The sequence below is a fragment of the Ochotona princeps genome, chromosome 25 (genome assembly GCF_030435755.1).
Source record: "Ochotona princeps isolate mOchPri1 chromosome 25, mOchPri1.hap1, whole genome shotgun sequence".
In the NCBI taxonomy this organism is placed as follows: Eukaryota; Metazoa; Chordata; class Mammalia; order Lagomorpha; family Ochotonidae; genus Ochotona; species Ochotona princeps.
The window spans coordinates 9,998,091-10,023,442 of NC_080856.1; the positions used below are offsets into that span (position 1 = coordinate 9,998,091).

The 25,352-nt window shown below is 37.7% G+C and overlaps 1 protein-coding gene across 1 annotated transcript in view; it reads right to left on the reverse strand.

The window, feature by feature from the left end:
• Nucleotides 1-25,352, reverse strand: part of CFTR (CF transmembrane conductance regulator) — a 148,954-nt gene that overhangs the window by 50,394 nt on the left and 73,208 nt on the right. The window contains exons 12-15 of the mRNA XM_058681327.1: nt 11,374-11,468; nt 9,141-9,227; nt 6,691-7,414; nt 4,758-4,886 (exon numbers count right to left, since the gene is read on the reverse strand). Coding sequence (XP_058537310.1) covers nt 4,758-4,886; nt 6,691-7,414; nt 9,141-9,227; nt 11,374-11,468 — 1,035 coding nt within the window. The remainder of the gene's footprint in view (nt 1-4,757; nt 4,887-6,690; nt 7,415-9,140; nt 9,228-11,373; nt 11,469-25,352) is intronic.

The window sequence follows — 25,352 nt, forward strand, 5'->3', positions numbered from 1 at the left end:
AAGCATTTTCAAGAACTTGACATAAAGACTACAGTAAAAAAATATTTGGGGCAGACAGAAACTGAGTAACTTCTATCATTCCGTTTCCAAAATGCCTTGATTGCATATATATATAGTTTATGCAATTTGTGATAGAGTGACAATGATGAAAATTAAGGAGAAATGCAAAGCAGAGCTTTCCTTTGCATTTTCTCTTGGTTTTCAACAGTATATTCCATGTTACGTAGACCAGAGCATACTTTGCACAGAAAGCAACGATTTCCAAAATTCAGACCAATGGTTCAGTAAACTGTCCCTAAATAAAACGTGATTGTCAGAAGTAGTAGTGATGTTGTGAGAGTAAACTGTATTTCCAGTTTATCACAGAATAAAGGCAAGGGTTCCTCAAAACAAACAGACTTCAGGCTCCCCAATCAACACAAAACTCTTTATTATAAAAGAAACTAGAGAAATATCTCCTAATCCATTATTTGGATTTCTTCCTTATTTAGTCAATGAGGCACTGCCAATCAGTGGCACTAGAAAGATCATCATCCTTTACAGCTAATTCATTTGGTGTTAGTACCTAACAATTTGCAGAGGATAACACTCTAAAATGGGGGGAATGGTATAAAAGTACAGTGGGAGAGTGGCTCCCTTCCAAAATGAGATACTCATCATGTGTTAACAAACTGAATAGACCCAACCTGCTTTTTTCAGTTCAGCAACTTTGAAAAAGCATTAATTCTTTATTTTTATCGTTGCTTATTTATTTGAAGTTACAAAGGTAAAGGGAAATAAATCTTTTATCTACTGATTTACTCCCCAATGGCCACAATAGCAAGATTTCAACCAAGCCAAAACCAGGTTCCAAGAGCCACGTGGTTCATCCAGATCTCCCATGTGAATGCAGGGGCCCAAGGACTTGGGCATCTTCCACTGCTTTTCTAGGCACATTAGCTGGGAGCTAGATTGGAAGCAGAGTAGCCAGGACTCGAATCAGCACCCTTATGGGTTGTCAGCATTGTAGGTGGTGGCTTTACCTGCTACACCACATGCCAGCCCCAAAGAAAGAACTATTTCATATTACAAAAGCAAAATATATTGGACTTTCTCTGCAAAATTATAAATGCAAATTGAAATATAATCAGTATTCAAGCTAAAAATAGATAAATCAATATTATGGATAAAAAAAGATACCTTAACCTTTGTTTAGGTTCTCTGATCATGAATATGAGGTGCTAAGCAGGGTTCAAAGGAATTAAATACTGATCCTACATTAGCACCTGTCCTGTAATGTCAAATCTCAGTGAGAAAATTCAAAGGTAATAAGAAATGGACAAACTGGCTCCAAAGAGCTTAGTGTAAAAGAAAAATTACTTATCTTGCTTCAAAGCAAACAATGGAATTAAGAACACTCATGAATAAATTGTTTAGCTACATAACTGTGCACATAACCTTAAAATTTCTATTTTTCTTTTATTATCAAGATTTTGTGGGTTAGAATTTTCAAACCCAGTGAAGTGTCAAAGCCAATATTGTCAAAAGGCTCACAATATATCAGATTATTTTGTACCCAGAAGATGGCATTATCAATTATTTTGACTAGTAAAGATAACCTTTTGCAATAATTCTGAGAGGTCAACTAACACTGGGTCGTTATGTATCATTAACATCTACTGCTGCAATTGAACTTCTAGCCTGAAGACAAAGGGCCATTGACTTCTTCTTGCCTGAGCTAAGACTGCTGTACACATGTGCAGCCATGCAACAGTAAATTACTTAATTATACACCATGCTGACTGGGGCCGAAGTTCAATTTTTCAGAAATGTACAAGATAAATGCAGTATAAATTATTAGAAATCACCAGCACTTTAACACTCTTTTTCTACATAAAACGGAGAATACCAAACCAGTCAATCTTTCCATATGGAAGATCAAAGGATTAACAATTATATAGGGCTGGCTGAGATTATAGGAGGCATAGGCTGAGTTTCATTCTAATTAACATTAGTCATTTGACATGACTATAAAAGATTAATGAGGTAAACTGAACTATATTTCAATACAATATTTATTACTCAATTAAGAGTATGTCAAATTATTCAACCTCTTATTTTTGCTAAGGCATTAAAAAATCATTGAAATATTCATCATATCTCTGTTATGGACTTATTCACATCAAACTATTTTGAGCTTAAATTAATTATATAGCATTAAGTATATTTATGATAACAACAGATATCTTTGGTTATTGTGTACCAAGCCCTGCATTACATGCTTAATAACCTTGAAGCATCTTTACTCACAAAACGACCTATGAAGCTGGTATTGTTACAATCTCCATTGTATGGATGAAGAAACTGAATTGTCAGGCAAATCAACTTGTGTTAATAAGACACAGTCAATGGGTTGGCAGCATGGCCTAGTGGCTAAGGTTCTCGCCTTGATCCCATATGGCCGCTGGTTCTAATCCCGGCAGCTCCACTTCCTCTCTATCTCTCCTCCTCTCAGTATATCTGACTTTGTAATAAAAATAAAATAAATCTTTAAAAAAAAAAATAAGACACAGTCAGAACTCACACCCAGGGCTATGTGGTTTCAGAATGGACACCATGCTGTCCTGCCCCTTGCACCAAGCCTCCTTTTGACTTGTTAATTGAAAACAACATGGCAAAAGAAGAGAAGTCACCAAATCTCAAAGATCAAATGGAAACCAATGGTTACTTGACGCAATAGGCTCAACTTTCTGTTAATAACTTTAGATACTAAACAACATCTTATATGATCCCAGAGTCATGATGAGGCTTTAGGTAGCCCTCTTGATTCAGGCCAGAACTCATATAACAATAGGAAAAACATACAGTTGCAATGTTGTGTTTTGGTTACTTGTCCATATTTATTGTTTCAGAAGAGACAGTTCCTCATCTGTATCATTTCTTCCCTGAAGACATCATGGGACATTACATTATGTCTAGGCTTTATGTTAGGACACATGCAGGATGCCCCCTGAAATATATATCCAGAGTAATTATTCACGGGTTGAATCCAATCCACAGATGTGTTTTAGTGTGTCCACGCTGGGATCATTTGATGGTTTTTGTTTACTCAAACCACCCACAACTTAAAATGGAACCCTGTCCTACATAAAAAAGTAAAAAGATTTGTCAAAGCTGAACCCAGATTCACTCATGATGCTAAGCTGCCATGATTCTCCTGAGGAAGCCTCTGCCCTCTGAGGTGCCCTGCCAGGTCCTAGAGCTAACCTCAACCACCTCCCATTCTCGGGTATATGTTTCACATTCATCTGAAAATGAGCTATAGTCTACTGTGATATTTGCATTTTTCCATGTTTTGGGGGGGTTGCTTTTTATCTTGACAGTGTGAAGGACAATAGAGGCATGGCAAAGGGACAATGCAGGTGGCACCAGAGACAACATTTCTGTAAGCATTATTATTATTATTATTTAGTATATGAGAGAGAGAGAGAGAGAGAGAGAGAGAGAGAGAGAGAGAGAGAGAGAGAGAGAAAGTATGCTTGCATGTTTCTGTCAGCCGGTTCAAAGTTGAAAGCTACCCAACATATCCAGGTCTTTCACACAGCGAGCAGAGACAGCAACTCAATCTCTCACCGCTGGCTCCTGGAGTGTGCGTCAGCAGCAAGCTGGATTCAGCAGCCAGAGGCAGCCATTGAACCGAGGCAGTGTGACACAGTGTACCGGCATCCCAATCAACAGCTTAACACCTGGGCCAAATGCAGCTCCCAACAACAGGATGTGACCCTCTGAAAGTGTTGTTTCAAATAATTCCTAAGCTATGAATATAACTTATTTTGTGAAGAAATGCTCATTTGAAGAGTCACCATCTGTATATTTAATAACTCAACAGCTGGAGTGAAATAAGCTTAAAATTAATTGCAAAATTATTTCTAGTCTTTAATTTCAATCCATACAAAGCCCCCTGCTTCAAAATTTTCAATCACTATAATAAAAAATGCTCATAGCTAGAGACCTAATGTACAATATGAGGATTATAGGTAATAGAATTATAGTTATCTAGGATTCACACTAAATGTGTTAATTTGAGCTGCTCTTGTCACAAGTTTGTAACTGTGAGGATGACAAATATACTTCATTTCACTATAGCAACCTTTTACCATCTCTTTATAGATATGTAAGGTATATCATGACACATTATATACATCAAACATAGGTAATTGGGATGCATGCTATAGGACAGTAGCTAAGCTGCTATCTAACCATAGCTGAATAACCTTAAATATCAGCTACTCTGTTTTCAGTCCAACTTCCAGCCAAACTACACCTTAGTAGGTAGCACATGATGGCTCAAGTATTTGGGCTTGGGCCTTGCAATTCACATGCGAGACCCTAATTGGGTTCTTGTCCTCAGGTTTCAACCTGGTCCAGCCCTGGCTGTAATAAGCACTGTATAAAATTTAAAACTTAAATAAATTTTAGAAGTTTAAAATATTTTTAAAACACACATAAAATAACATTTATTTTTTTAAAAGATCTTCACATATAGTAATTGTGCTTAAATATCTTTTATATGCTTTGATTAAATAACATGTCAATAAGCATTCCATTTGTTGCTTTTCAAAAGCTAAGAACTATTTAGGAAACCATATAATTAAATGCTATAAGGTTACAATTAGTCACATATATGTGTACAAATATACTTTTCTATGCCTGTGCATAGAAATGTTCTTAATTGAATTTGCATTCACAGTAATATTTTTACAACAGAACATGCTTACCTGAGCCAGAAAAACAACTAAACACCAAATCAGCACAAAAATCAAGTTCTTGTGAATAGTAATATATCGAAGGTATGTATTCCATGTGGTCACTGCTGGTATGTTGTCCACATCATCAATAAAGCACTCCTGAAAAAAAAATCAGAGCTATTACAATGACATAATCCCATTCAAGGTCACCATCGCTCTTTTATCTTGAATGTGTGCAGATAAAATAATACCATTTAAAGCTAAGCAATGTTTAATAAATATGTCAATATGAATGCCATGTTTGGTATCACGCTATAAGCCAGTATTGTCCACAGGAAAAATAAAGCTCCTTGAAGGGTAAGAAACACTATTCCTTCTCCAAAGTCTTAAATGTATATCATAGGCATATATATAATATACATGTGTGTATATATATATATATTTATTTATTTTACTAATTTTACTAGTACAGTGTTTACCAGAAGGGTGCATTAAGATGATGCTCTCTGGAGCTCCCTTTTATTTAATTTATTTCTTCAGGAATTCACAGACAAGGATAACATGGTACCTGAAGAGGTTTTCCAACAAATACAAACTACTCTGTGCACATTCCTCAGTAACCTAGGATGTCTAGCTGTGATAAATTATAAAATTCTTATCTTTTCCTCCTAAATGTCTCCCTGTGCCATTTGGCAAATGCCATGTAAAGGTTTGGAGAGAAAGAAAAAAGATTTTGGTAGCTCAAAGGGAAAAGATACTTTTGTTTCTCAAGAAGTTAACAAAACTCATAGAGAAACCTCTAGAATGACATAAAAGCCATTGTGAAATCGGAGTAGAGCATACTGCCACTGGACACAGATGGGCTTGAAGTTACATCGAAGCCTGTCGCTGACATCCCAGGGACATCTGTAACAGCAAGTAATGACAGGCAAGTTGGAGAGTACTGGGAACTAAGATTTTCCCATCTGGGATAGAAGCAATCTATGACTAGAAACTATTATTGATCAAAAAATCATTCTTACAATAAATTTACAGACGTGGGTTAGAGAAATTCACTTAGTTTTCAATTAAACCATACAGACGAATTTTCCTTTAGGAAACCTTTCCAGATTATAGAACTCAAAGTATGTATGTTAGGGATCACCTACAGGTTTATTTCTTTATTTTACAAAGAAGGAAATCTTGGCATTTAACGACTCATCAGTTGGACCAACAGCACACTTAATTTTAGATACTCTATTACACACAGCAATTCACTACAACTCTGGGTTTATTTATTTCAAGACACTTACGTTTTCTTGGAAAAAACAATAACAAAAACTCTCCTCTTTTACATAGCTTTCTGTTTGAAGAATAAAAGCATTCCATTCTTCAAAACGGGATGAGATTTCTGTCTTAAGACTGGCAATAGCACATGCTGAATCTCATATACTCAAAAAGAAATATTTTCAGAAACCCTATGTGTAAAGCAATTTACCACTAATGAAATTCAGGCAACATTGATGTTAGTAAGTCAGGAACTGAATTGGTCCCATCTTCCATCTAGAGGTCACATGTTAAAATGTACTACATGAGCGCAGGCCACTTCTAAGCAGATACACTTAGAGACTGGCCTTTAAAAACTGAAGCAACATTGTTTACAAATGCATTTATACTCTACCTCATCCAACACACATGGTAACAATGCAGATCCTTATCACAGCAAAGATCCAATAGCAAGTCTTTGCTGGGGCTCACCATACTATTTACAGGAAGAGAAATGCCCAGTACAAAATGAAACAGCTAATCGTTTTATATTTTGAAGTCATTTATGTAATTTATAGACATTAGGCTCCCCAAATCTTAAAATAACTTCATCTTTTGTCCCATCACTTGAGTAATTTTTGTGAACATTACAAACCATGATGCATTCAGTTGCATCCTATGGGGGTGGGGGGAATTTATGCTCCTACTTTACATATACCTTTAGGTCTTCTTCATTGATTTCCTCGCTAATTTCCAAGCCACTTTCTTGAGACAGCCGTCTTGTGTATATGTCCATTTCAGTGAAGTTTGTCTGAGGGGCTAGAGACATCTTTCGCGCAGTGGTGGTTGTCCTTCGGTGCATGCTGGGGCCCTGGTTGGCCGAGTGTGTCATCAGGTTCAGGACCGACTGCCTCCTCCTGCTCTGCAGTGTGGGGCCTGTGTTGATCATGTTGCTTCGAGGCAGAATCGCCTCTCCCTGCTCCGAGTCTGGAACCAGGGAGAGCCGCCGTTCTCCAGATGCATCCGCGTCTTCTTCGATGCCATTCATTGGTAATGGAGTTTTTTGTGCAACAGAAAATTTTCTTATAGAGTTGATTGGATTGAGAACAGAATTCTTCCGCTTTTCCCCAAACTCTGCGTTCTGTTTAAAAGACTGTTTTTTGCTCTCGTTCCGGGAGACAGCAGCATCTCCTTCTACGGAGAAACGCCGAAGGGTCTCAGTTAGAATTGAATTTCTCCTTTCTGCACTGAATTGGTCGAAAGAATCATATCCCATAAGCATTGAGCTGAAGTCTGGCCGCAGATTTTGTAGTTCGGAGAATGTACCATAGAAATAGCTGCTGCCTTCATGTAAAATTAATATTTTGTCGGCTTTCTTTAAATGTTCCATTTTAGATGTGACCAAAATCCTGGTTTTGTTGGCCATCAATTTACAGACACAGCTGTAAGAGTATAAAAAGATACAGTCTTTTAATTTCACAATCAGGTATAAGTATACGTGTACTTTATATCAGCATCCTATTAATGTTTTATTATACAAAATCATTACATTACCATTTTAATTGTCCTTAAAATATTTCATACCCTGTAGCAAATACTCTAGAGTGATTAATTGTTGCATGAAATAGCATGCTACATTATAAAATTGAAAATTAGCCCTGGAATGAAATTAGCGTTCTGAGATTAAATGAAAGATTGAGCAAATTATTCAGCTTCTGGGTCTTAGGATTATCTAGAAAATGAGCGAATTGTTAGGTTATCTTTAAGGTAGTCTGTATTTCACATAAAATGTAACAATTTTCTTGCTCTTTACATTTCCCTTTTATATTTTAGGTTGGCAAATAATTTAGTCCTCAATAGCTTATATCAAAACTAATCTAATTTTTTAACAACAAAAATAGCAACAACCAATTATTGGATTAAAAGAAGTTGATGCCTCAGTAAAAAAATTTTCCTGTAGAAATAAAGTCTTGACTAGAAATAGCTATAATACAATAGTTTCTTTAAGGAATCAATGCATTTTATATAGGACAGAAAAAGATATTTTAGATTATAGCCTACCCTACTAACACAATAATATAAAATACAGTTTGTAAGAAGTTATTGCAAGATTATAAAAACAGCATTTGAGTATCAAATTTAAGTGAATTCTAGGAAAAGTACTTCTAAGAATAATGTAGTCATTTTATACATATGAACATATAAAATATTTACACAAGAGTATAATGACTACTGTCCTTATAAGACACTTTTTACTTCATGAAATCATTTTGCAACTTTGAAATTAAGTTATATAAGTTATATAAAAAAGTTTCTCTTAGAAACTTCACAGACTTTGAGCCCCCATGGAACTCCAGGAAGTATAGACACCAAGCTCTGGGGTGACGGAGAAAAGGTTTCTAGGAGATGCTAGGGTAGATGCATGGTGTGAACATTAACCAACAATGAGCCATAAATCTACCAGGAAGGAAACAAAACAAAACACTAATATATACACAGAAGTAAAGTTTTAAGTATAATAAGTTAAATAAGGGCCCGGTGCCATGGCCTAGCGGCTAAAGTCCTCGCCTTGAACGCGCCAGGATCTCATATGGGCGCCGGTTCGAATCCCGACTGCTCCACTTCCCATCCAGCTCCCTGCTTGTGGCCTGGGAAAGCAGTCGAGGACGGCCCAAAGCTTTGGGACCCTGCACCTGCGTGGGAGATCTGGAAGAGGTTCCTGGTTCCCGGCTTCAGATCGGTGCAGCACCAGCTGTTGTGGCTCACTTGGGGAGTGATTCATCGGATGGAAGATCTTCCTCTCTGTCTCTCCTCCTCTCTGTATATCTGACTTTGTAATACAAATAAATAAATCTTTAAAAAATAAGTTAAATAAGGGAAAATACGCAACAGGTCAAATCATTGTAAAACCTACATTGTGTTTGCTACATAACACAGCAGTGGCAGGTTGGTTAGGTATTAGGTGTCACAAAAAACTTCACTATATGAGAGCTTAAGTCTTAGCCATGAAAGCCAGGTCATATTTGAGTAAGTGCCACACTATTCTCTGCTGCACGTCCACCATAATGGCGGACATACTGCTCAAGAGGAATGCAGGCTATGGTATCGCACTCATTCCTTCTTGTCTTTTGTTATGAACACTGCAAGTGGGTAAATTCCAAAACATACCTCTCAAATATTTCTTTTTCTGTTAAAACATCTAGATATCCGAAAGGAGAGTCCAACAGATACAGATCAGCATCTTTGTACACTGCTCTAAAATGAAAACAGAGTTCATTAGTTTTCCTTCTTGCTTACCACGCTATTTAGTGTAGATAATTAAAACAAAAGCAGTAGCTACACACATTTCAGTGTGGTCATTACATCCATTCGTTGATCGACACTACTGTCAACACAGTGCAGAAAGAGTTCCGCTAGAAGCTTCTTTTCCTATGTTGTCTTTAATGGTGTAGATGACATTAAGCGAGATAAAAAGGGATAAAACAGGTAAGATATAGATGGTTGTGGATTTTAACATCACTCCAAGAACCATTAAAATGATTTTGCTAATTGTATACTGCATTAGCTAGGATACATTACACCATGCATTTCTACTGCATTACAAAATCTGAAGCATGGCCTCAAAAACTCTTAACAGCAGTATCTCTCTAGAGCCAAATACATGCAATGTACTGGTAATATAATGACAAACATTAATCTCTCCCCAGAAAAATCCTGCATATTGGTGAGAAAAAAAAGATCAACTTCAGTGTAAAATTTCAGACAGCAAATAGATTGCAATATTTATGGTAAATTCCATTTCAATTTTTTAAATTAGTTTTTATTCATTTAATAGGCAGAGACAGTAAGAGATCTCTCACTTGTTGGCTCAGTGTCTAAATGCTTGCGATGGCCCGGGCTGGGCCAGGCCAGAGCCTGAAATGCAAGGCCGGAAACTCCACTACTTGAGCCAGCAGCACTGTCTCCCAGGTCTTCTGGAGTTGGAAGCTGGAGTCAGGAAACCAGAGCGAGGGCTCAAACTCAGGCACTCTGATGGATGATGCGGATGTCTTAACTGCTAAGTTAACTACTCGATCCCTAAAATAATTTCTGTTTCTCAGACTGTTTCCTGATAGCAGAATTGCTGGTTGTGGCTATATAAGTGCTATTGCATTTTGACCCATATAGTATGCATCATAGTCATAAAAGTTCCATATAGTCAGAGGATGAATTTATATACATAGTTTTTTATTTTTTAATTTAAAAGTAAAATCACTATGGAGTTTATCACAGAACAATACTAAAAGGAAGATATAATTCCCATATTAATGGAAATGGGATGATTTCTTGAAAAGTGTTTAAATTATTATTAATAATCTGGTTTCATTCCAAGTACATTTTATATAGGTAATTTGTACATATTTATACAGGCAATTTATATAGATGTTTCTTGATACTTATGCATGAACAAAATTGCACAGCATGCAACTAAAAGGATAATAAAATGAAGTACAAATGGCAAAAAGACTAAATAAAATTCAAAAGAATACAGTATAAATTATTCTTTTTTTAAGGTTTATTTTTATTTTATCTGAAAGCCAGGACCCAATCCCTTGGGCCATCCTCTGCTGCTTTCCCAGGACGTTAGCAGGGAGCTGGACCAGAAGTGGAACAGCTGGGACATGAAGTGGCACCCATATGGGATGCCAGAACCACAGGTGGAGGATTGGTGTGATATGCTATTGAGCCAACCTCAGTATAACTTATTTTTTAAGGCAACAGAAAACAGCTAATGTGACCCATAGAGATACACCTTTGAGGTCTTTCTTCCTCCACAATCAGCTCTTGCTTCAGCCTTTCTCTCTCTGTCTCATCTATGACCAAAATTTGTCAAGAGATTAGACACAGTGTATTCATCATCCAAAACTGAGCAACACATTACATATTTGAAACAGGATAGCAGGAGATAATTATTTTTGATGGCACCTCAAACTGTTCAACTTACACAACAAACCCAATTGTTAAACTGGCAAATACAAACTCAGTTCTAATTTGAGTCACTAAAAGCCATATACCATACTTGACCATAAAACTTTACATTTTGCCCTCCTTCATTATGTACAGAATCCTTTGTTTTCTGTTTACCATAAACTACATGATAAGCACGGAAAGGAACACAAGTACATAGCATGCACATACCAAAATAAAGATATGCATTTTGAAAAATCATTATCTCTATCAAACCTAAATACTGTATCATTCTCTACACTTCTTAAAAGTGATTCTCCACTCAATAATCATAAAACTACAGGAATTTATAATTATGGAAACAGACTACAAATCAATAGAGAAATATCTGTAATTTGTACAAGCGCATGATATTTATAACAAATGCATGGAGGACCAATAATCAGATATTCACCTTGCTAAAGAAATTCTTGCTCGCTGACCTCCACTCAGAGTGACTCCACCTTCTCCAAGAACTGTATTGTCTTTCTCTGTAAACTTGGAGATGTCCTATTAACAGAAACATAGAAAATTGGAGAGAAATTTTTGGTAAGTTAGATCTGAATTTGAAAGGTACATTTTCCTTCCAAACGTATCATATGTCAGATTGTTGCTTTAAGCATATTTAAAGTTTTCAATATTACAGCTCAATGATTTCAAATACAATTAATTTATTTGACCAAAAAAAGGTTAAAATTTTAGAACAATTTTTAAAACATTTAAATGTCATTCATGATCATTAAATCAGATACCAAAAAGCAAAAATATGAAAAAATGTATGAAGGTAGTGTATAGGCCCATGACACAAAAACAAAGGCTTTCAGGATACTATGGTACATTTTCTTCTAATTTAAATGCATGTTTGAAAGGAAACTCCCCACACTTTATCTACTATCTAATAAGAGAACCAAAGGGTATTGCAGTCCAGCCTGATCCTGCCCACTGCATACTTGGTCCTCACACAAACCAATGGAAGCTGCAGCCTAGTTGGGGCGACTCCCCAATTCCCTCACCAGGCCTGCCCCTTCAAGCCTGGTTCCCATGCTTGCCACTATGTACCGCAGACTTGTTCAGTCTGTCCCACATCCCATTTAGCTTTCATACATGCCAAAGGGCATTGAAGTCTAGTTCAACCCAACCAGCCCTACTATCCAGCCCACACACATACTGGCCGGTGCTGTTCTGTCTAGCCACCCCTGCCCCAGACCTGGTTTGCATGCTCTCTAGTGGGAATGGTAACCCAAGAGGGAGGTGCGCACTATTTCCTTACTAGGCCACTCCCACTCCCGGATTATGCACTTGCTGTTAGGAGCCACAGATTTATGGGCCTTAGACTTGGCCTACCTGACAGCCTGTTGCATTGCAAAAGCCTGCAGGCAGGGCTACAGCAAGCAGGATATTAGGCCAAAACATCCTCTGTAGAGCAAGCAGAATAGAACCTCCACCCTTGTTCCTGTTCAAATAATTAGTTCCTCCCCTGTTTCAATACAGATGATTAGTTCCTTCCCTGCTTCAGGGAAGATAATTACTCCCAGGAAACCCCTCACTTTCTCCCCCTCCCCTAGAGAAGAAGGTATATATATGAGGAGTAAAAATAAAGAGAGAGGCACTCTTTTCCACCAAGTACGAGTGTCCGTGCGTTTCTTGGGCCAGCAGCCCGGGGCTAGCAGCCCGGCATTCCCAGTCCACCCTCAGGGTTTGAGCGTCGTGTCCTGCAGGTCGGGACACTTGCCTGGTGGTTCTGGAGTTTAATTTGACAGAATTAGTCCCAAGTGCCAGTCTCTGCCAGCTGATAGTGCGGCAAAGCCCAAACTACCCTCACCAACTTTAATTTATGCTTGCTCCAGTAGTTACAGTCAGCTCAGCCTGGCTTTTCCCTGATCTAGCTCACATGAATGAGGCCTACAGGTGTTGTAGCCCTGCCTGGTCTAGTCTGCCCCCAACCCAACTCATGCTCTCCAGTGGGAGTGGCTGTCCAGCAGGGAAGCCCTCCACATTCCCCCTATCAGTCTTTCCCCCTCCCTCCCTGGTTCTCACGTGTGCTGGTTGGGCACTGCAGCCAAGTCTGGCACGGCCCACCTCACCTTCGCATTTGCCAGTGGGTGTTGTAGCCTGACCCAGCCCAGCCCACCCCCAATTCCAGCTGGTAAGGGTTACAGCCTAGTCCAGCCCAGCAGGCATCCAATCCCAGCTGTAATGTGCACTGGTATGTGTTGTGACTGAACTTGGCCCAACCCACACTCTGTCTATTCCATTATTATAAAGATAGAAGTTGCCAGAATAATTAGTGTTTTCCTTTTTTCCCAATTTGAACTCAATAACATATTAGTCATCAAATGAAGTTCTAAAATATTTTTAAAATTTCAACAAATATGAAAGTAAGATTGGAACACAGTTAAATTTAGGGACTGCATTATAAATTTATAAGACAGAATATCCTAATGCGGTGCAAGAATTTCATAAGATTTATGGAATCCAAGAAGAGAAAGACAAAGGGACGTGGGATTAGTTACAAAACATGCTTGCTGTGGAGTCTGTGATGAGTGGAAGTCTGAATCACATCTGACATCCATTTTGAGCACTCCAAGATGTCACATAAACTGTGCTGGCAGTGTTTGCTCAATGACCAATGCAGAACTGAACCACTGAGATTCAGAATTGGCACGCCAGTCTGTCAGGCTTATTGTGAAACTGTGACTCAATTCCTCTAACCCCAAGCTGAGTCAAATCATTTGTGACATCAAATGAGCTAAGAGTGTAAATCAAGGAAATGGCATTAGAAAGCAAGTCACTAAACACAATCAGTGCGTAAAAACCTTAGCCTTTGTCTACATTCCTACTAAACCAGGATCTTTCTGCTTTAAAAATAAAAATAAAACCATCAGGACAGGTTATGTGGCCAGCAGGTTAATCCACTGCTTGGGATAGCTGCCTCCCATTATTGTACTGACAGTTCAAATCCCAGCTACTCTGCTTTCTGGCCAGCTTTCTGCTGATGTCCCTGGGAAGGAGAGCAGATGATAGCCCAAATTCTTGGGTGCCTATTACCCACGTAAGATTCTTGGAAAGAGTTTCAGCTTCCTGCCCAGCCTAGTAGTTGTGGGTGTTAGAGAAGTAAACCAGAACATGGAAGACTTCCCTTCTTCTTTCCAGTCTTCCTCCCTCCCTCTGTCACTGGGTTGCAATACTCCCTCTCTGCCATTCTGTCTTACAACTAAACAAATATATATTTTTTAAAGATTTATTTATTTATTTATTTATTTATTTTATTGGAAAGTCAGATATACAGAGAGGAGGAAAGACAGAGAGGAAGATCTTCTGTCTGCTGATTTACTCCCCAAGTGGCCACAATGACTGGGAGCTAAGCCAATCGGAAGCCAGGAGCTCTTCTGGGTCTCCCACACGGGTGCAGGGTCCCAAGGCTTTGGGCCATCCTTGACTGCTTTCCCAGACAACAAGCTGGATGGGAAAAAGGGTAGCTATGGCATGAACCAGTGCCCATATGGCATCTTGATATGTGCAAGGTGAGGATTTTAGCCACTAGCTACTGCACTGGGCCATTTACCTTGCTTTTAAACAAGCAGTATATGGGAACTAACTTGACATTTCTACTAGTACATGTTTTGCCATTAAAAACAAATAGACTTGAAGTAGCTGGACTCTATGCTTGGTACATGTTTGCAAAGAAAGAATCTTGATTGAATTTAAACTGTAATACTACAACAAGATGGAGGAATCCACTAGGGGGGAAGGGTGTGGGGAGGGGTGGGGGGATTCCCAGAGCCTATGAAACTGTCACATAATGCAAAATAATTAATAAAAAAAACCAAATAGACTTTTAAACCACTGCAATTTCTGTTGATGATTACCACACTGCTGAATGAGAAAAACCTGGTTAGGCACATAAACATCACAGTAATCAACATGACAATAATTTTAATGGTGGGTCAACAATTAGAATATTGTAACAAGAAAGTAGATTCATGGAAGCTAATTTCAAAGTGGTTCTGAGCTTAGAATCATTTCCTTAAGTTTATCAAAATTCAGGAACACGCTGGATGGAAGATGTAAGATTTCAGATTTCATGATTTGACTGCATGCTATGTGATGTCTAGCATTTGTAAACACCTTTCCCTGCCGCAAAAATACTCTATCAACAATATCATTATCAGATAAATCTATGCTTGCATTTCTATGACATACATTCTTATGCATAGGATGGTTCTGTTAAGGTTTATGTCATGTTTATTTCTTAAAAACCATTGCCAATTTTCTTTTCAAAACAACAGAAAAGACTTAATTTCTTGAGGCTGGAGTTGTGGCATAGTACATAAAGCTGCAACCTGCAACTGCATGGGCACCTGTTCAAGTCTTGGCTATTCTTCTTCCGTCCAGCTCCCTGATAACGCACCTGGGAAAGCAGCAGAGATTGGACCAAGAGCTTGGACCCCTGTACCAATGAGAGACCTAGAATAAGCTTCTGTACCCTGACTTCAGCCCAGTGTGGACACTGAGGGAGTGAACCAGCAGATGAAACACCTCTCTTTTTTCACTCCCTTTCTCTATAACCCTGCCATTCAAATAAATATATCTTTCCAAAAAAATCAACTGCTAATTAGAAAATTTTAGGAGTACATTTTTCCCTCCTGATTACTATTGCCAATAGATATAAATTAATGCACTTAAATGTTGTTAACTTACAGCTTTAATTTGCATATTCCTTAACATCAATATAGTTGGAAGTATTTACTGGTCATGCACCTTTACTCTTCTTTGAACTGCCTATTTTTGCTGGAATTCAATGAGGAATACCCATTCATTTTCTTTTTTTTTGGTAGAAGATATCAATGACCATTTCTGGCGCAAATGTAAAATTTTGTTTATTTCCTTTTTTCTTTTTCACTGTGCTTATATTATCTCTCATATGCAAAATTTAAGTTTTTATGAAATAAAATACATGTGTAATTTCTGTATATGTTAAAAAGTACTAGTTAATCTTCAGATTAAAAATACAGTATACTAAATTTTCTTCTCAATTTACCTTATTTTTACATTTTTTTTTTCATTTAAGAGAGACAAAAAGAGAGGGAGGGAGACAGAGAGAATGAGAGAGAAAGCTTCTATATCCTGGTTAAATTTCCAATACTGCAAGAAAGCCATGAGTTGAATTCAAGTCTCCCCTTAGTGTGTCAGGAACCCAATAACTAAAACCACCAACTGGCTGTCTCCCAGGGTTTCCACTAGCCAGAGCTGGCAGCAGCAGCCATAGACAAGTTTTGAAGCTAGTAACACAAAAATAGATTTCATTTTTGTTTTATTAATTTTTAACTAGATTGTTTCTTTTATTATTTTATTTATTGAGAGAAAGTCAAATATTAAAATCTACAGTTGAACATTAAACTCAGTAATCAGAATAGATGCTACTTGAAGGTGTAATTTGGCAGTCATTAGTGAAGTCTAAATGCACATATATTTTGTGTATCAACAGCAATAACTAGCTCCCCAAACAGCAAAAGAACCAACTTGAAGAATGATGTGCATATGACACCAATTATGTAGACCTTAAATTCATGCAAACAAAACTACTAAATATTCTTTATAGGTAACCATATACGAATTTGAGTGCACATGCATTTAAATAAATTGGGAAAACATTTATAATGGGGATTGCCTAGAGCTTGGAATTTTGGGAAAAATTTGACGGTGAGAAGGACGGAGCAAAAGACAAACTGTTGCAATCCCTGATAATCAAGTTAAGAAAAGGGGGATGCTGTTATACTAAAATTTCTTATCTGAAATAAATACTAACAACACAGATTTTGCAAATATAAAAATAAGAGTCCTGCATCTGAAAATATCTGATGCACTAAGAAAGCCTATGCATTTTGCTCTTTTTTTCCCCCTGTACTAACAATATTTAGGGAGAGGAACAAGTATGTCTGGGTAACTGTAATTCAGTAAGCATATCAGAAATCATAATATGAATCTGTTGAGATTTACATGAAGTGAAATAGTACGGGTACATTGAGAACTGTGATTTAGGCCACTATTTTAAAATCAAATATGCTAATAACACCAATATCCTGTTATTTAATGCATCCATTCTGTTTACTGAGTTTATTGTTCAACTGTAGGTTTTAATATTTGGTTTTCTCTATTTGACCATAAAACACTGTTTTGTGTGTGCTGTTAAACATTTATCTTTGCTGATTACTAAGGGCATTCAAATATGGTAATATATTTATCTTAGGGGTGTTGGTTTTCAACCCTCTTTCCCAGATGTTGCCCTCTGAAAGCTGTAATCTAAAAAAGAAGGTATTCCAGTTGCTGCTTCCTTGAGTTGTGAATGAGGTAGAGGAAGAATGTGTTACCGTTTAGGGAAGCCTTGTATACACAGAAAAATACTTCTTTTCTGTGCTCATACTGCGAACTCCCTGGAGTTACCTTGGATTTATCTACAAAAACTGTTCAGGAAAATGAGAGGGAACCATTGGAATGAAAATTCAGGGTATAATTTACCATCTTACATAAAAATCAACCACTGAGACGCAGAAAAGAAAAATCTTAGTTGTAGATCAAATATAAACTTTTAAAGATTATGATTAATTCTGGTGTTGAAAAGAGACTTAAAAAACTCTCAAACCATCCTCCAATGCCATTTACATTTTTAATGATTTTTTCTCAGCACAATTTACCTAGAGATAAAACTAGTATCTGGATCATTGGTTCTTGAAGAATAGATCTTCCAATGAGAATGGTTGGCAGAGCTTATTTTAAAAATGTTGCATTTCTGTGGCCTATGCTGTGGACAGCACCTAAAGCCACAGCCCGTGGCACTGGAACTCCATATTGACATCAAGTTTAAATCCTGGTTGCGCCACTTCCCACCCAGCTCCTTGCTAGTGTGTCTGAGAAAGCAGCCTTCTGTACCCTACTGGAACACCCTAAAGCAGCTCCTGGCTACTGGATTCAGACAGGTTGAGCTCTGGCTGTAATGGACATTTGGAGAGTGAACCAGCAGATGGAAGGCATCTTTATCTCTGTAACTCTAACTTTCAAATAAATAAATGAATATTTTAAATGAATAAATAAGTAAACATTTGGAAAACAAATTTTTAAAAAAATGTTGTACCTCTTTGGAGAGCTTGGACTGGGCCTCAGAACCTGCATTTTTACCCATAACTCTAATGCCCACAAATGTTTGAGTTGCTTGCTCAGACACTGATTCATTTGGCTGACTTTCTTTAAAACATGCTGGTCAGGAAGGCAAATGCCAGCTTCAAAAGATTCTGCTCATCAAGATTGTAAAACACTTGAAAACAGATACACAGTACTAGAGAGGGTCAAAGTAATACTACAGTAAGTGTGCAATAAAGATTAACTTGTCTTATTATTAAGGAATGTATAAAACACCCAGTGCGATATATGGCCTTTCAATGCAAATATGTACCATATTACTGTTTTATAAAAGGAATAAAATTGCATCTCCCTATCATTATTCAACTGGACCACACAAACCAGAAGCTGTTAGGAGAAACTGCTAATATAAAACTCATTAACTCTGACCTGAACACAAAATGGGGCAATGAAATAAGCTATTATTACATTGAGAGAGACTTTTAAAGAGAGGGTGGAGTATTACATTTAATTATCCTGTGTAACTTTGCAATATTTACTGAGTACATTTGAGCTTCCTGTGGCTTTGTAGATAGAAAATATCATAAACTTTGTTTTATGGACGGCTTATCACTTTGTAGAACAACCTTGACAATAGAAATGCTTGTGGTGTGAGGAGGGTGAGAAGCTTGGGTTAAGGGAACATGGACTTTGGAGATAATACTATTCAATAAAGCAGGTCTTTAAGGGGCTGAATCACTAGCCGGCTCCTGCCATGGTTATTAATTTTCAGCAATTACTACGGGCTGGTATTATGATTTATGCACAGGAAATTGGGCAACAGGAGGGTGGAAAGAAGTATGAAGGGAACAGAGGGAACAGACAGAGAGGTGAGGAAAAGAAGCAAGAGAAGGTGAGAGAGAAAAGAGAATGCTAGAAAAGACAGAGGATTAATTGAACATTGCCTGCACATGGTTAACCTAAACATTTGAGTGCATCCCCAAGAGTGCTGCAGAGTTCTGTATCATATATATCAACACAAGTAAATCTTCACAACAGAAAACAAGACACTCATGAACTCATAAAAGAAAACTAGGGCATTACTTACTAGCTTAATTTGTTGACCTAATTCAAACTATTACAAATAGCTATATATAGTAATAAAGGCTGAAAACCAACACATGCTAGAAGGCAAGAGAAGTCAGGCTCCCTAGCTAATAAGGAAATATAAATAAAAACCACACTGAGGTTCCACCTAAAATCAGTGAGATTGGCCTACATTCAAAAATACACTAACAACGCTTGCTGGCATGGATGTGGGGAAAATGATACCCTACTCCATTGTTGGTGGGAGTGTTGGCTAATGCAGCCACTATGGAACTCAGTATGGAGAGTACTAAGACAACTGAAAATTGATTTACCATATGATCCAACACTCCCACTCCTGAGAATATATCCAAAGAAAGTGAAATCTTCACATGAGAAAGTGACCTATAATACTATATTTACAGCAGCACAATTTACAATAACAAAGACATGGAAATAACCCAGATGAATAAAGGAGCTGTAGTATGTCTATTCCATGGAATATCACCCAGCTATTAATAAAGAATAAAATTCCACCATTTGCAATAAAATGGTCCCAACTGGAGACCATTACTCTTGGTGAAATAAGACAATCCCAAAGGACAAATACATGTTCTCTCTGATATAAGGTGAACTTCATGCAAAACAAAAGATCAATAGATATGTAGCTATATATATATATTTGTATACATACACACATTATTCTCACAGATTAACTGCATAATGGAGACTAGCATATCAGGAAGTGAATATATATACTACATATCAGGAAGCAAAATATATGCATCTGTACTTCCAAATAAAAGGGGGACTTCCCAATGAAAATGTTAAATGTACCTTGGCAATATGATACTAGATTTTCCATAACTGCCAATACCTACAATGCTATGATATACTTAAATAACATAATGTTGGTCTTGTGACAGTTGTTAAAGAACTGTATTGTTATAATATAGGAGGAGATGGTACATGAGGCGGAATGGGGATGGAGGAAGAGGAAGCACAAAACCATACCATGGAAAATAACAATAATAAGATCTAAAAAAATAAGGCATGAGAAGTAAGAATTAACAATCCACTAAAAATTTAAAAGATTTTCCTTCACTGACAGTTTATAGTAGAAAATCACATCCCAATACAATGTTTTTCTGGACACAACAGAAGTACAAAATACTGTTCCAATGGATGTGGGGTTTTTTTGTCATTAATATTAAACTCTTCTTTAATATATAATGTTTTATATATATAACATATATACATATATTACATATGAGCTTGTGAGTACATATGTAATTCTATTCATGTCTCTTTGCTATTTAGTGTTTCACCTTGTGTAGAGGGATCTGTACTTGTATTTGAAATGAGTTCTTTTTTTTTTTTTAAAGATTTTATTATTATTATTGGAAAGCCGGATATACAGAGAGGAGGAGAGACAGAGAGGAAGATCTTCCATCCGATGTTTCACTCCCTAAGTGAGCCGCAACGGGCCGGTACACGCCAGTCTGAAGCCAGGAACCAGGAACCTCTTCCGGGTCTCCCACGTGGGTTCAGGGTCCCAAAGCCTTGGGCGGTCCTCTCCTGCTTTCCCAGGCCACAAGCAGGGAGCTGGATGGGAAGTGGAGCTGCCGGGATTAGAACCGGCGCCCATATGGGATCCCAGGGTTTTCAAGGCGAGGACTTTAGCCGCTAGGCCACGCCGCCGGGCCCTGAAATGAGTTCTTTAAAAAATCAAGCATTCTTGAGCCCAGAGCAATAGCCTAGTGGCTAAAATCTTCACTTGCATCTGCCAAGATCCCACATGGGCACCGGTTCATCCCAGTAGCCCCGCTTCCCATTCAGCTCCCTGCTTGTGGCCTGGGAAGGCAGTAGAGGACAACCCAAAACCTTGGGAGACTGTGCACCCACATGGAAGACCAAATGAGGCTCTGGGCTTCTGGCCTTGGATCGGCTCAGCTCTGGCCATTGTGGCCACTTGGGGAGTGAATCATCGGACGGAAGATCTTCCTCTCTTTCTCTCCTCCTCTCTGTATATCTGACTTTGTAATGAAAATAAATAAATCCTTAAAAAAATTTCATCTGTAAAATACATCCGAAGGTCTACAAGCTACAAAGACTAATTTATTACTAACAGAGGGTTTTCTTTTGAAATAAACAACACTTCTAGGGCACAGCCAAAGGTAAGTCATCAGATGGTTTGCAGTTTATTATAGGATCCACAGGTTAGCAGATATAGGATCCTGAACAAGTTTCTTAACTTTTCACACCTTCTCCTTTAAAAAAGGGAATGGCAATTGTGATAGATTTCCAACAACAACATCTTCGTTATCCCCCTCCAGCTTGCATATTGATGTAAATTGAATCTTCATGAAATACTGCTTTGGTTAATGGCATTTCCTTCAGGAAGAAAAGTGACCATGGAGGATAAATGATTACAACACTAGCACTGAGTGTCCAGGACGCCTCTGCAGTTAGGATATTGTAAAAAAAGCAGATTTCACCAATTACTAGAAACAGGAATATGAAATAGAGGTTCCCTCCATCTTTCTTTTTTTGATAATGTTTTTACTTTTTTTTTTTTGAGAACACGTGTTACAACCTTCAACAGGGAGATGGCTGTGTAATAAGAAAGTGGCGAGTGAACTACTCTCTTATGCTTACTGTACTTACCCCTGGGAAAAGCTCCTTGCTTATTTATATTCTGCCTCCTCCAAACAGAAGGTAAGCTACATGAAATAAGTGACTGTTGTATTTATCACTGTGTCCTTGGTTTCCAGAATAATACTTGGCACATGGTACTAATTCAATAAACACTTTTGAATGAAACAACTGTGAACCCACTCGACTTCCTATTATATTGAACTCATCGTTGTATGTGGAGCATCTTATTTTCACTCCTCTTACTTCATGAGGAGTGTCCTCTCCACCCGCTTGAGTCTAATACTGCAGTCATGTGCTGTGGACCACCTCCTCATGCTGTCAGTTAGCTCTTTTCACTCTGACTCTTCAACTATTTCCCTCTTTGGGGTCTCTCCTAATGGTCATTTTTGTATGCTCATTCCCGTTTCAACACCCTTTTCCTCACATATGAATCATTTTGTATCATTTTTAATATTTTGAAGGGCTTTGATTTTTTTAAAAAAGAATTTTTAGTCATCTGAGATGCATGGAGACAGAAAGAGAGAGAGAGAGAGCGCCACTATTTGCTGATTCATTCCTTAAATGGCAGGTTGGCCAGTCTGGGTTGGGACCTAAGTCAGGAGTCAGGCAATCAATCTAGGTCTCTAACTTGAATGAAAGGGACTCAATTGGATACAAAGTTCCAGTTTAGATGAATAAGGCCTGGATATCTACTGTACAACAAGATGACTATGGTTGCATGTTTGCTTAACAACTGTTAAGAAAAATTGATTTTAATGTCTGCACACACATCAAACAAACTACACAAGTGATGAATATCTTAATTATTTTGATTGTGGCAATCATTTTACAAAATACACATATAGCTACATATCACATTGTATATAGCAATCATAAAAATTTTAATTGTCAATTATAATTCAATAAGGTGAAAGTCTGCTTAAATTAATTAAATTCTAAAAGCACACTCGCCATATTCTTTCACTCCTTTCCTTTTCATGTCTCATATCAAAAGAGTGACTCAGTCCATTCATCCAATCTTTTAACTATTTCAGGAACCAAATGGTTTCCCTTTGCTATTGTCCTCACCAGTGCATCAACGTCATCTCTCACCTGAATCCCTGCAACAGGCTCCAAATGAGACCCTGACTCCCTAGCCAGGCCCCTTCTCAATAATCCACTCTCCCTGTCACAGCCAGAAACATCTTTAGAAAAGCGAAGTCTGATTCTATCACCATTCCTAGCTGTAAAACCCTCCCGTGAGTCCTATGACCCTCCACTTACTTGTCATTATGTATCTTTCAGCATCCTTCTTAACATAACTGACCTCTTGCAGGCCAGACCTCAGCTTAACTGCACATGAACTCTTTAAGTGCCAAGTGCTCTCTTGAGTTCAAGATCCTTTCATTCTGCTACATACAACACAAAGCTGTCTATATTTCCCTAAACATACAATGTTCTCACTTGGCTATAGGCTTGGCACATTCTGCCTTCTTTCTGGAATGTTGTTTTTCACTCAGATGAGACCTAATCATTCATCATCTCTCAGCTGAGATGGAGATACACTTCTACCTGGGAAATTTTCTAGACCTTCTAGGACCAATTAAACACTACTTATCTACAATCACATAAGGAGCTTATGTTAATGATACCAAACTGAGATTTTTGTTAAAGATTTATTTTATTTTTATTTGAAAGTCAGATATGCAGAGAGAAGGAGAGACAGAGAAGAAGATCTTCCATCTGCTGATTCACTCCCCAAGTGGCCACAATGGCCAGAGCTGTGCCAATCTGAAGCCAGGAGCCTGGAGTCTCATTTGGTCCCCCAAATGAGGGTTCAGGGTCCTAAGGCTTTGGATTGTCCTCTACTGCCTTACCAGGCCACAAGCAGGAACCTGGATAGGGAGCAGGGCTGTGGAGATTAGTACCAGTGCCCACATGGGATCCTGGCATGTGCAAGGTGAGAACTTTTGCTGTTAGGCTACCATGCAAGGCCCTGAGATGTTTTTTATTATATATTTTGTCTACTTAAATCAAAGTCCTTTGAGGACATGGGCTGTGTTTTAATCATCAATAAATTCCCAGAGTTTAACACAATCCCCAGTTCAGTGTTGGGACTCCTAAGTATTTGCTATATGAATGTGTACAAGTTTGTGCATTTGTCTTCCCCAAAGCAACTGTCAATTCAAAAGCTCATTACAGACCAAGATCCTTCTTGTCATCTCCATAAGTCACACATCTCTTTAACACAGAGAATTCTAAATATAAAACTAAGAATCTCACTTCTGTAAAAGGGTTTAAGAGACATTGTGGCTTTCATCTTTGGAAAATTTAACAATTTTCATTATGGTTTTTTGCAGCCCTATTTAAATAATAAATTTCATTATTTTTTAAAAAAAAAAGATCTATTTACTTGGTTATGTGAAAGGAACAGTGACACACAGCAGGAGAGACTAAGAGAAATCTATGCACTCCCCAAATGACCTTAATGAACAGGGCTGAGCATGCCAAAGCCAGGGGCCAAGAATTCCATCTGGGTCTCCCAGATAAGTGGCAGAGTCCCAAGCAGTTGGGCCATCTTCTTCCACTGCTTTCCTAAGCAAATCAGCATGAAGCTGGATGGGAAGAAGAGCAGCAAAGTATTCCATCTGTGAAACAGCATGAGCTTCTGGCATCACATGAAATGGCTTAATCTTTGCACCACCACATCAGCCCTCATTTCATTATTTATTCATGACATATTTACTGGTGGGCTATAATTGTCCCAGACAGTTATAATTACCTTTGTGTACTACTGTTCTGTTGACTTTCCAAATCTAATTAGGATGAACAAACTTAAATCTACTTTGGTTTTACCTACATAAGATCCTCTTATTTGTTAGCTTAGTAATTATTTCCAGATTTGTGATCTTAATCTCGAAATTTTAGCTCACACTTTTGGAATTCAGCATAGTTTTACTTTACGTGCACACTCTAGGCAATGTTACTAATAGATGAGTATAAAATGAGGATTTAATCAACGGGCCACCAATTCACACCAAGTACTTAGCACAACTCTAGCATGTACTTTGTACTCAGAGATTTTAGCTTTGATTGATTTTCAAGTACCAGGAGTCAAATTAAGGCAAAAAGTAGTTTAGCTTACAAAACTCTATGGCATTCCTGGTTGGCTTTGATTCAATAGTGGGTTTTTTGGTTTGTTTTTTTTAACAAATAGATGCTTGTGCATTATATTATAGTAAGTAATTGTAGGTGCTTTCAAATTTAATTACCTATTAGAAAATTATAAATATTTTAGTATATAATTAATCTGGTTTGTTCTTGTTTGGAAGACATATTCAATGTGTTTCAAATATTTCTTTTAGATGTCCATTATGTGCTGGGTTCTACTGAATGCAAATGCTACTATTTATGCTCCCTTCCTTATCTTCCATTCTAATAACCGAGTAATTGTGAATACTTTTACAGTGGTGGGTTGACCCTTCAAAATTTAAGCCTTAAAACTGTACAAGTTAGCGTTTGACAGACCTGGGAATTTAGAGGTCAAATTCACAT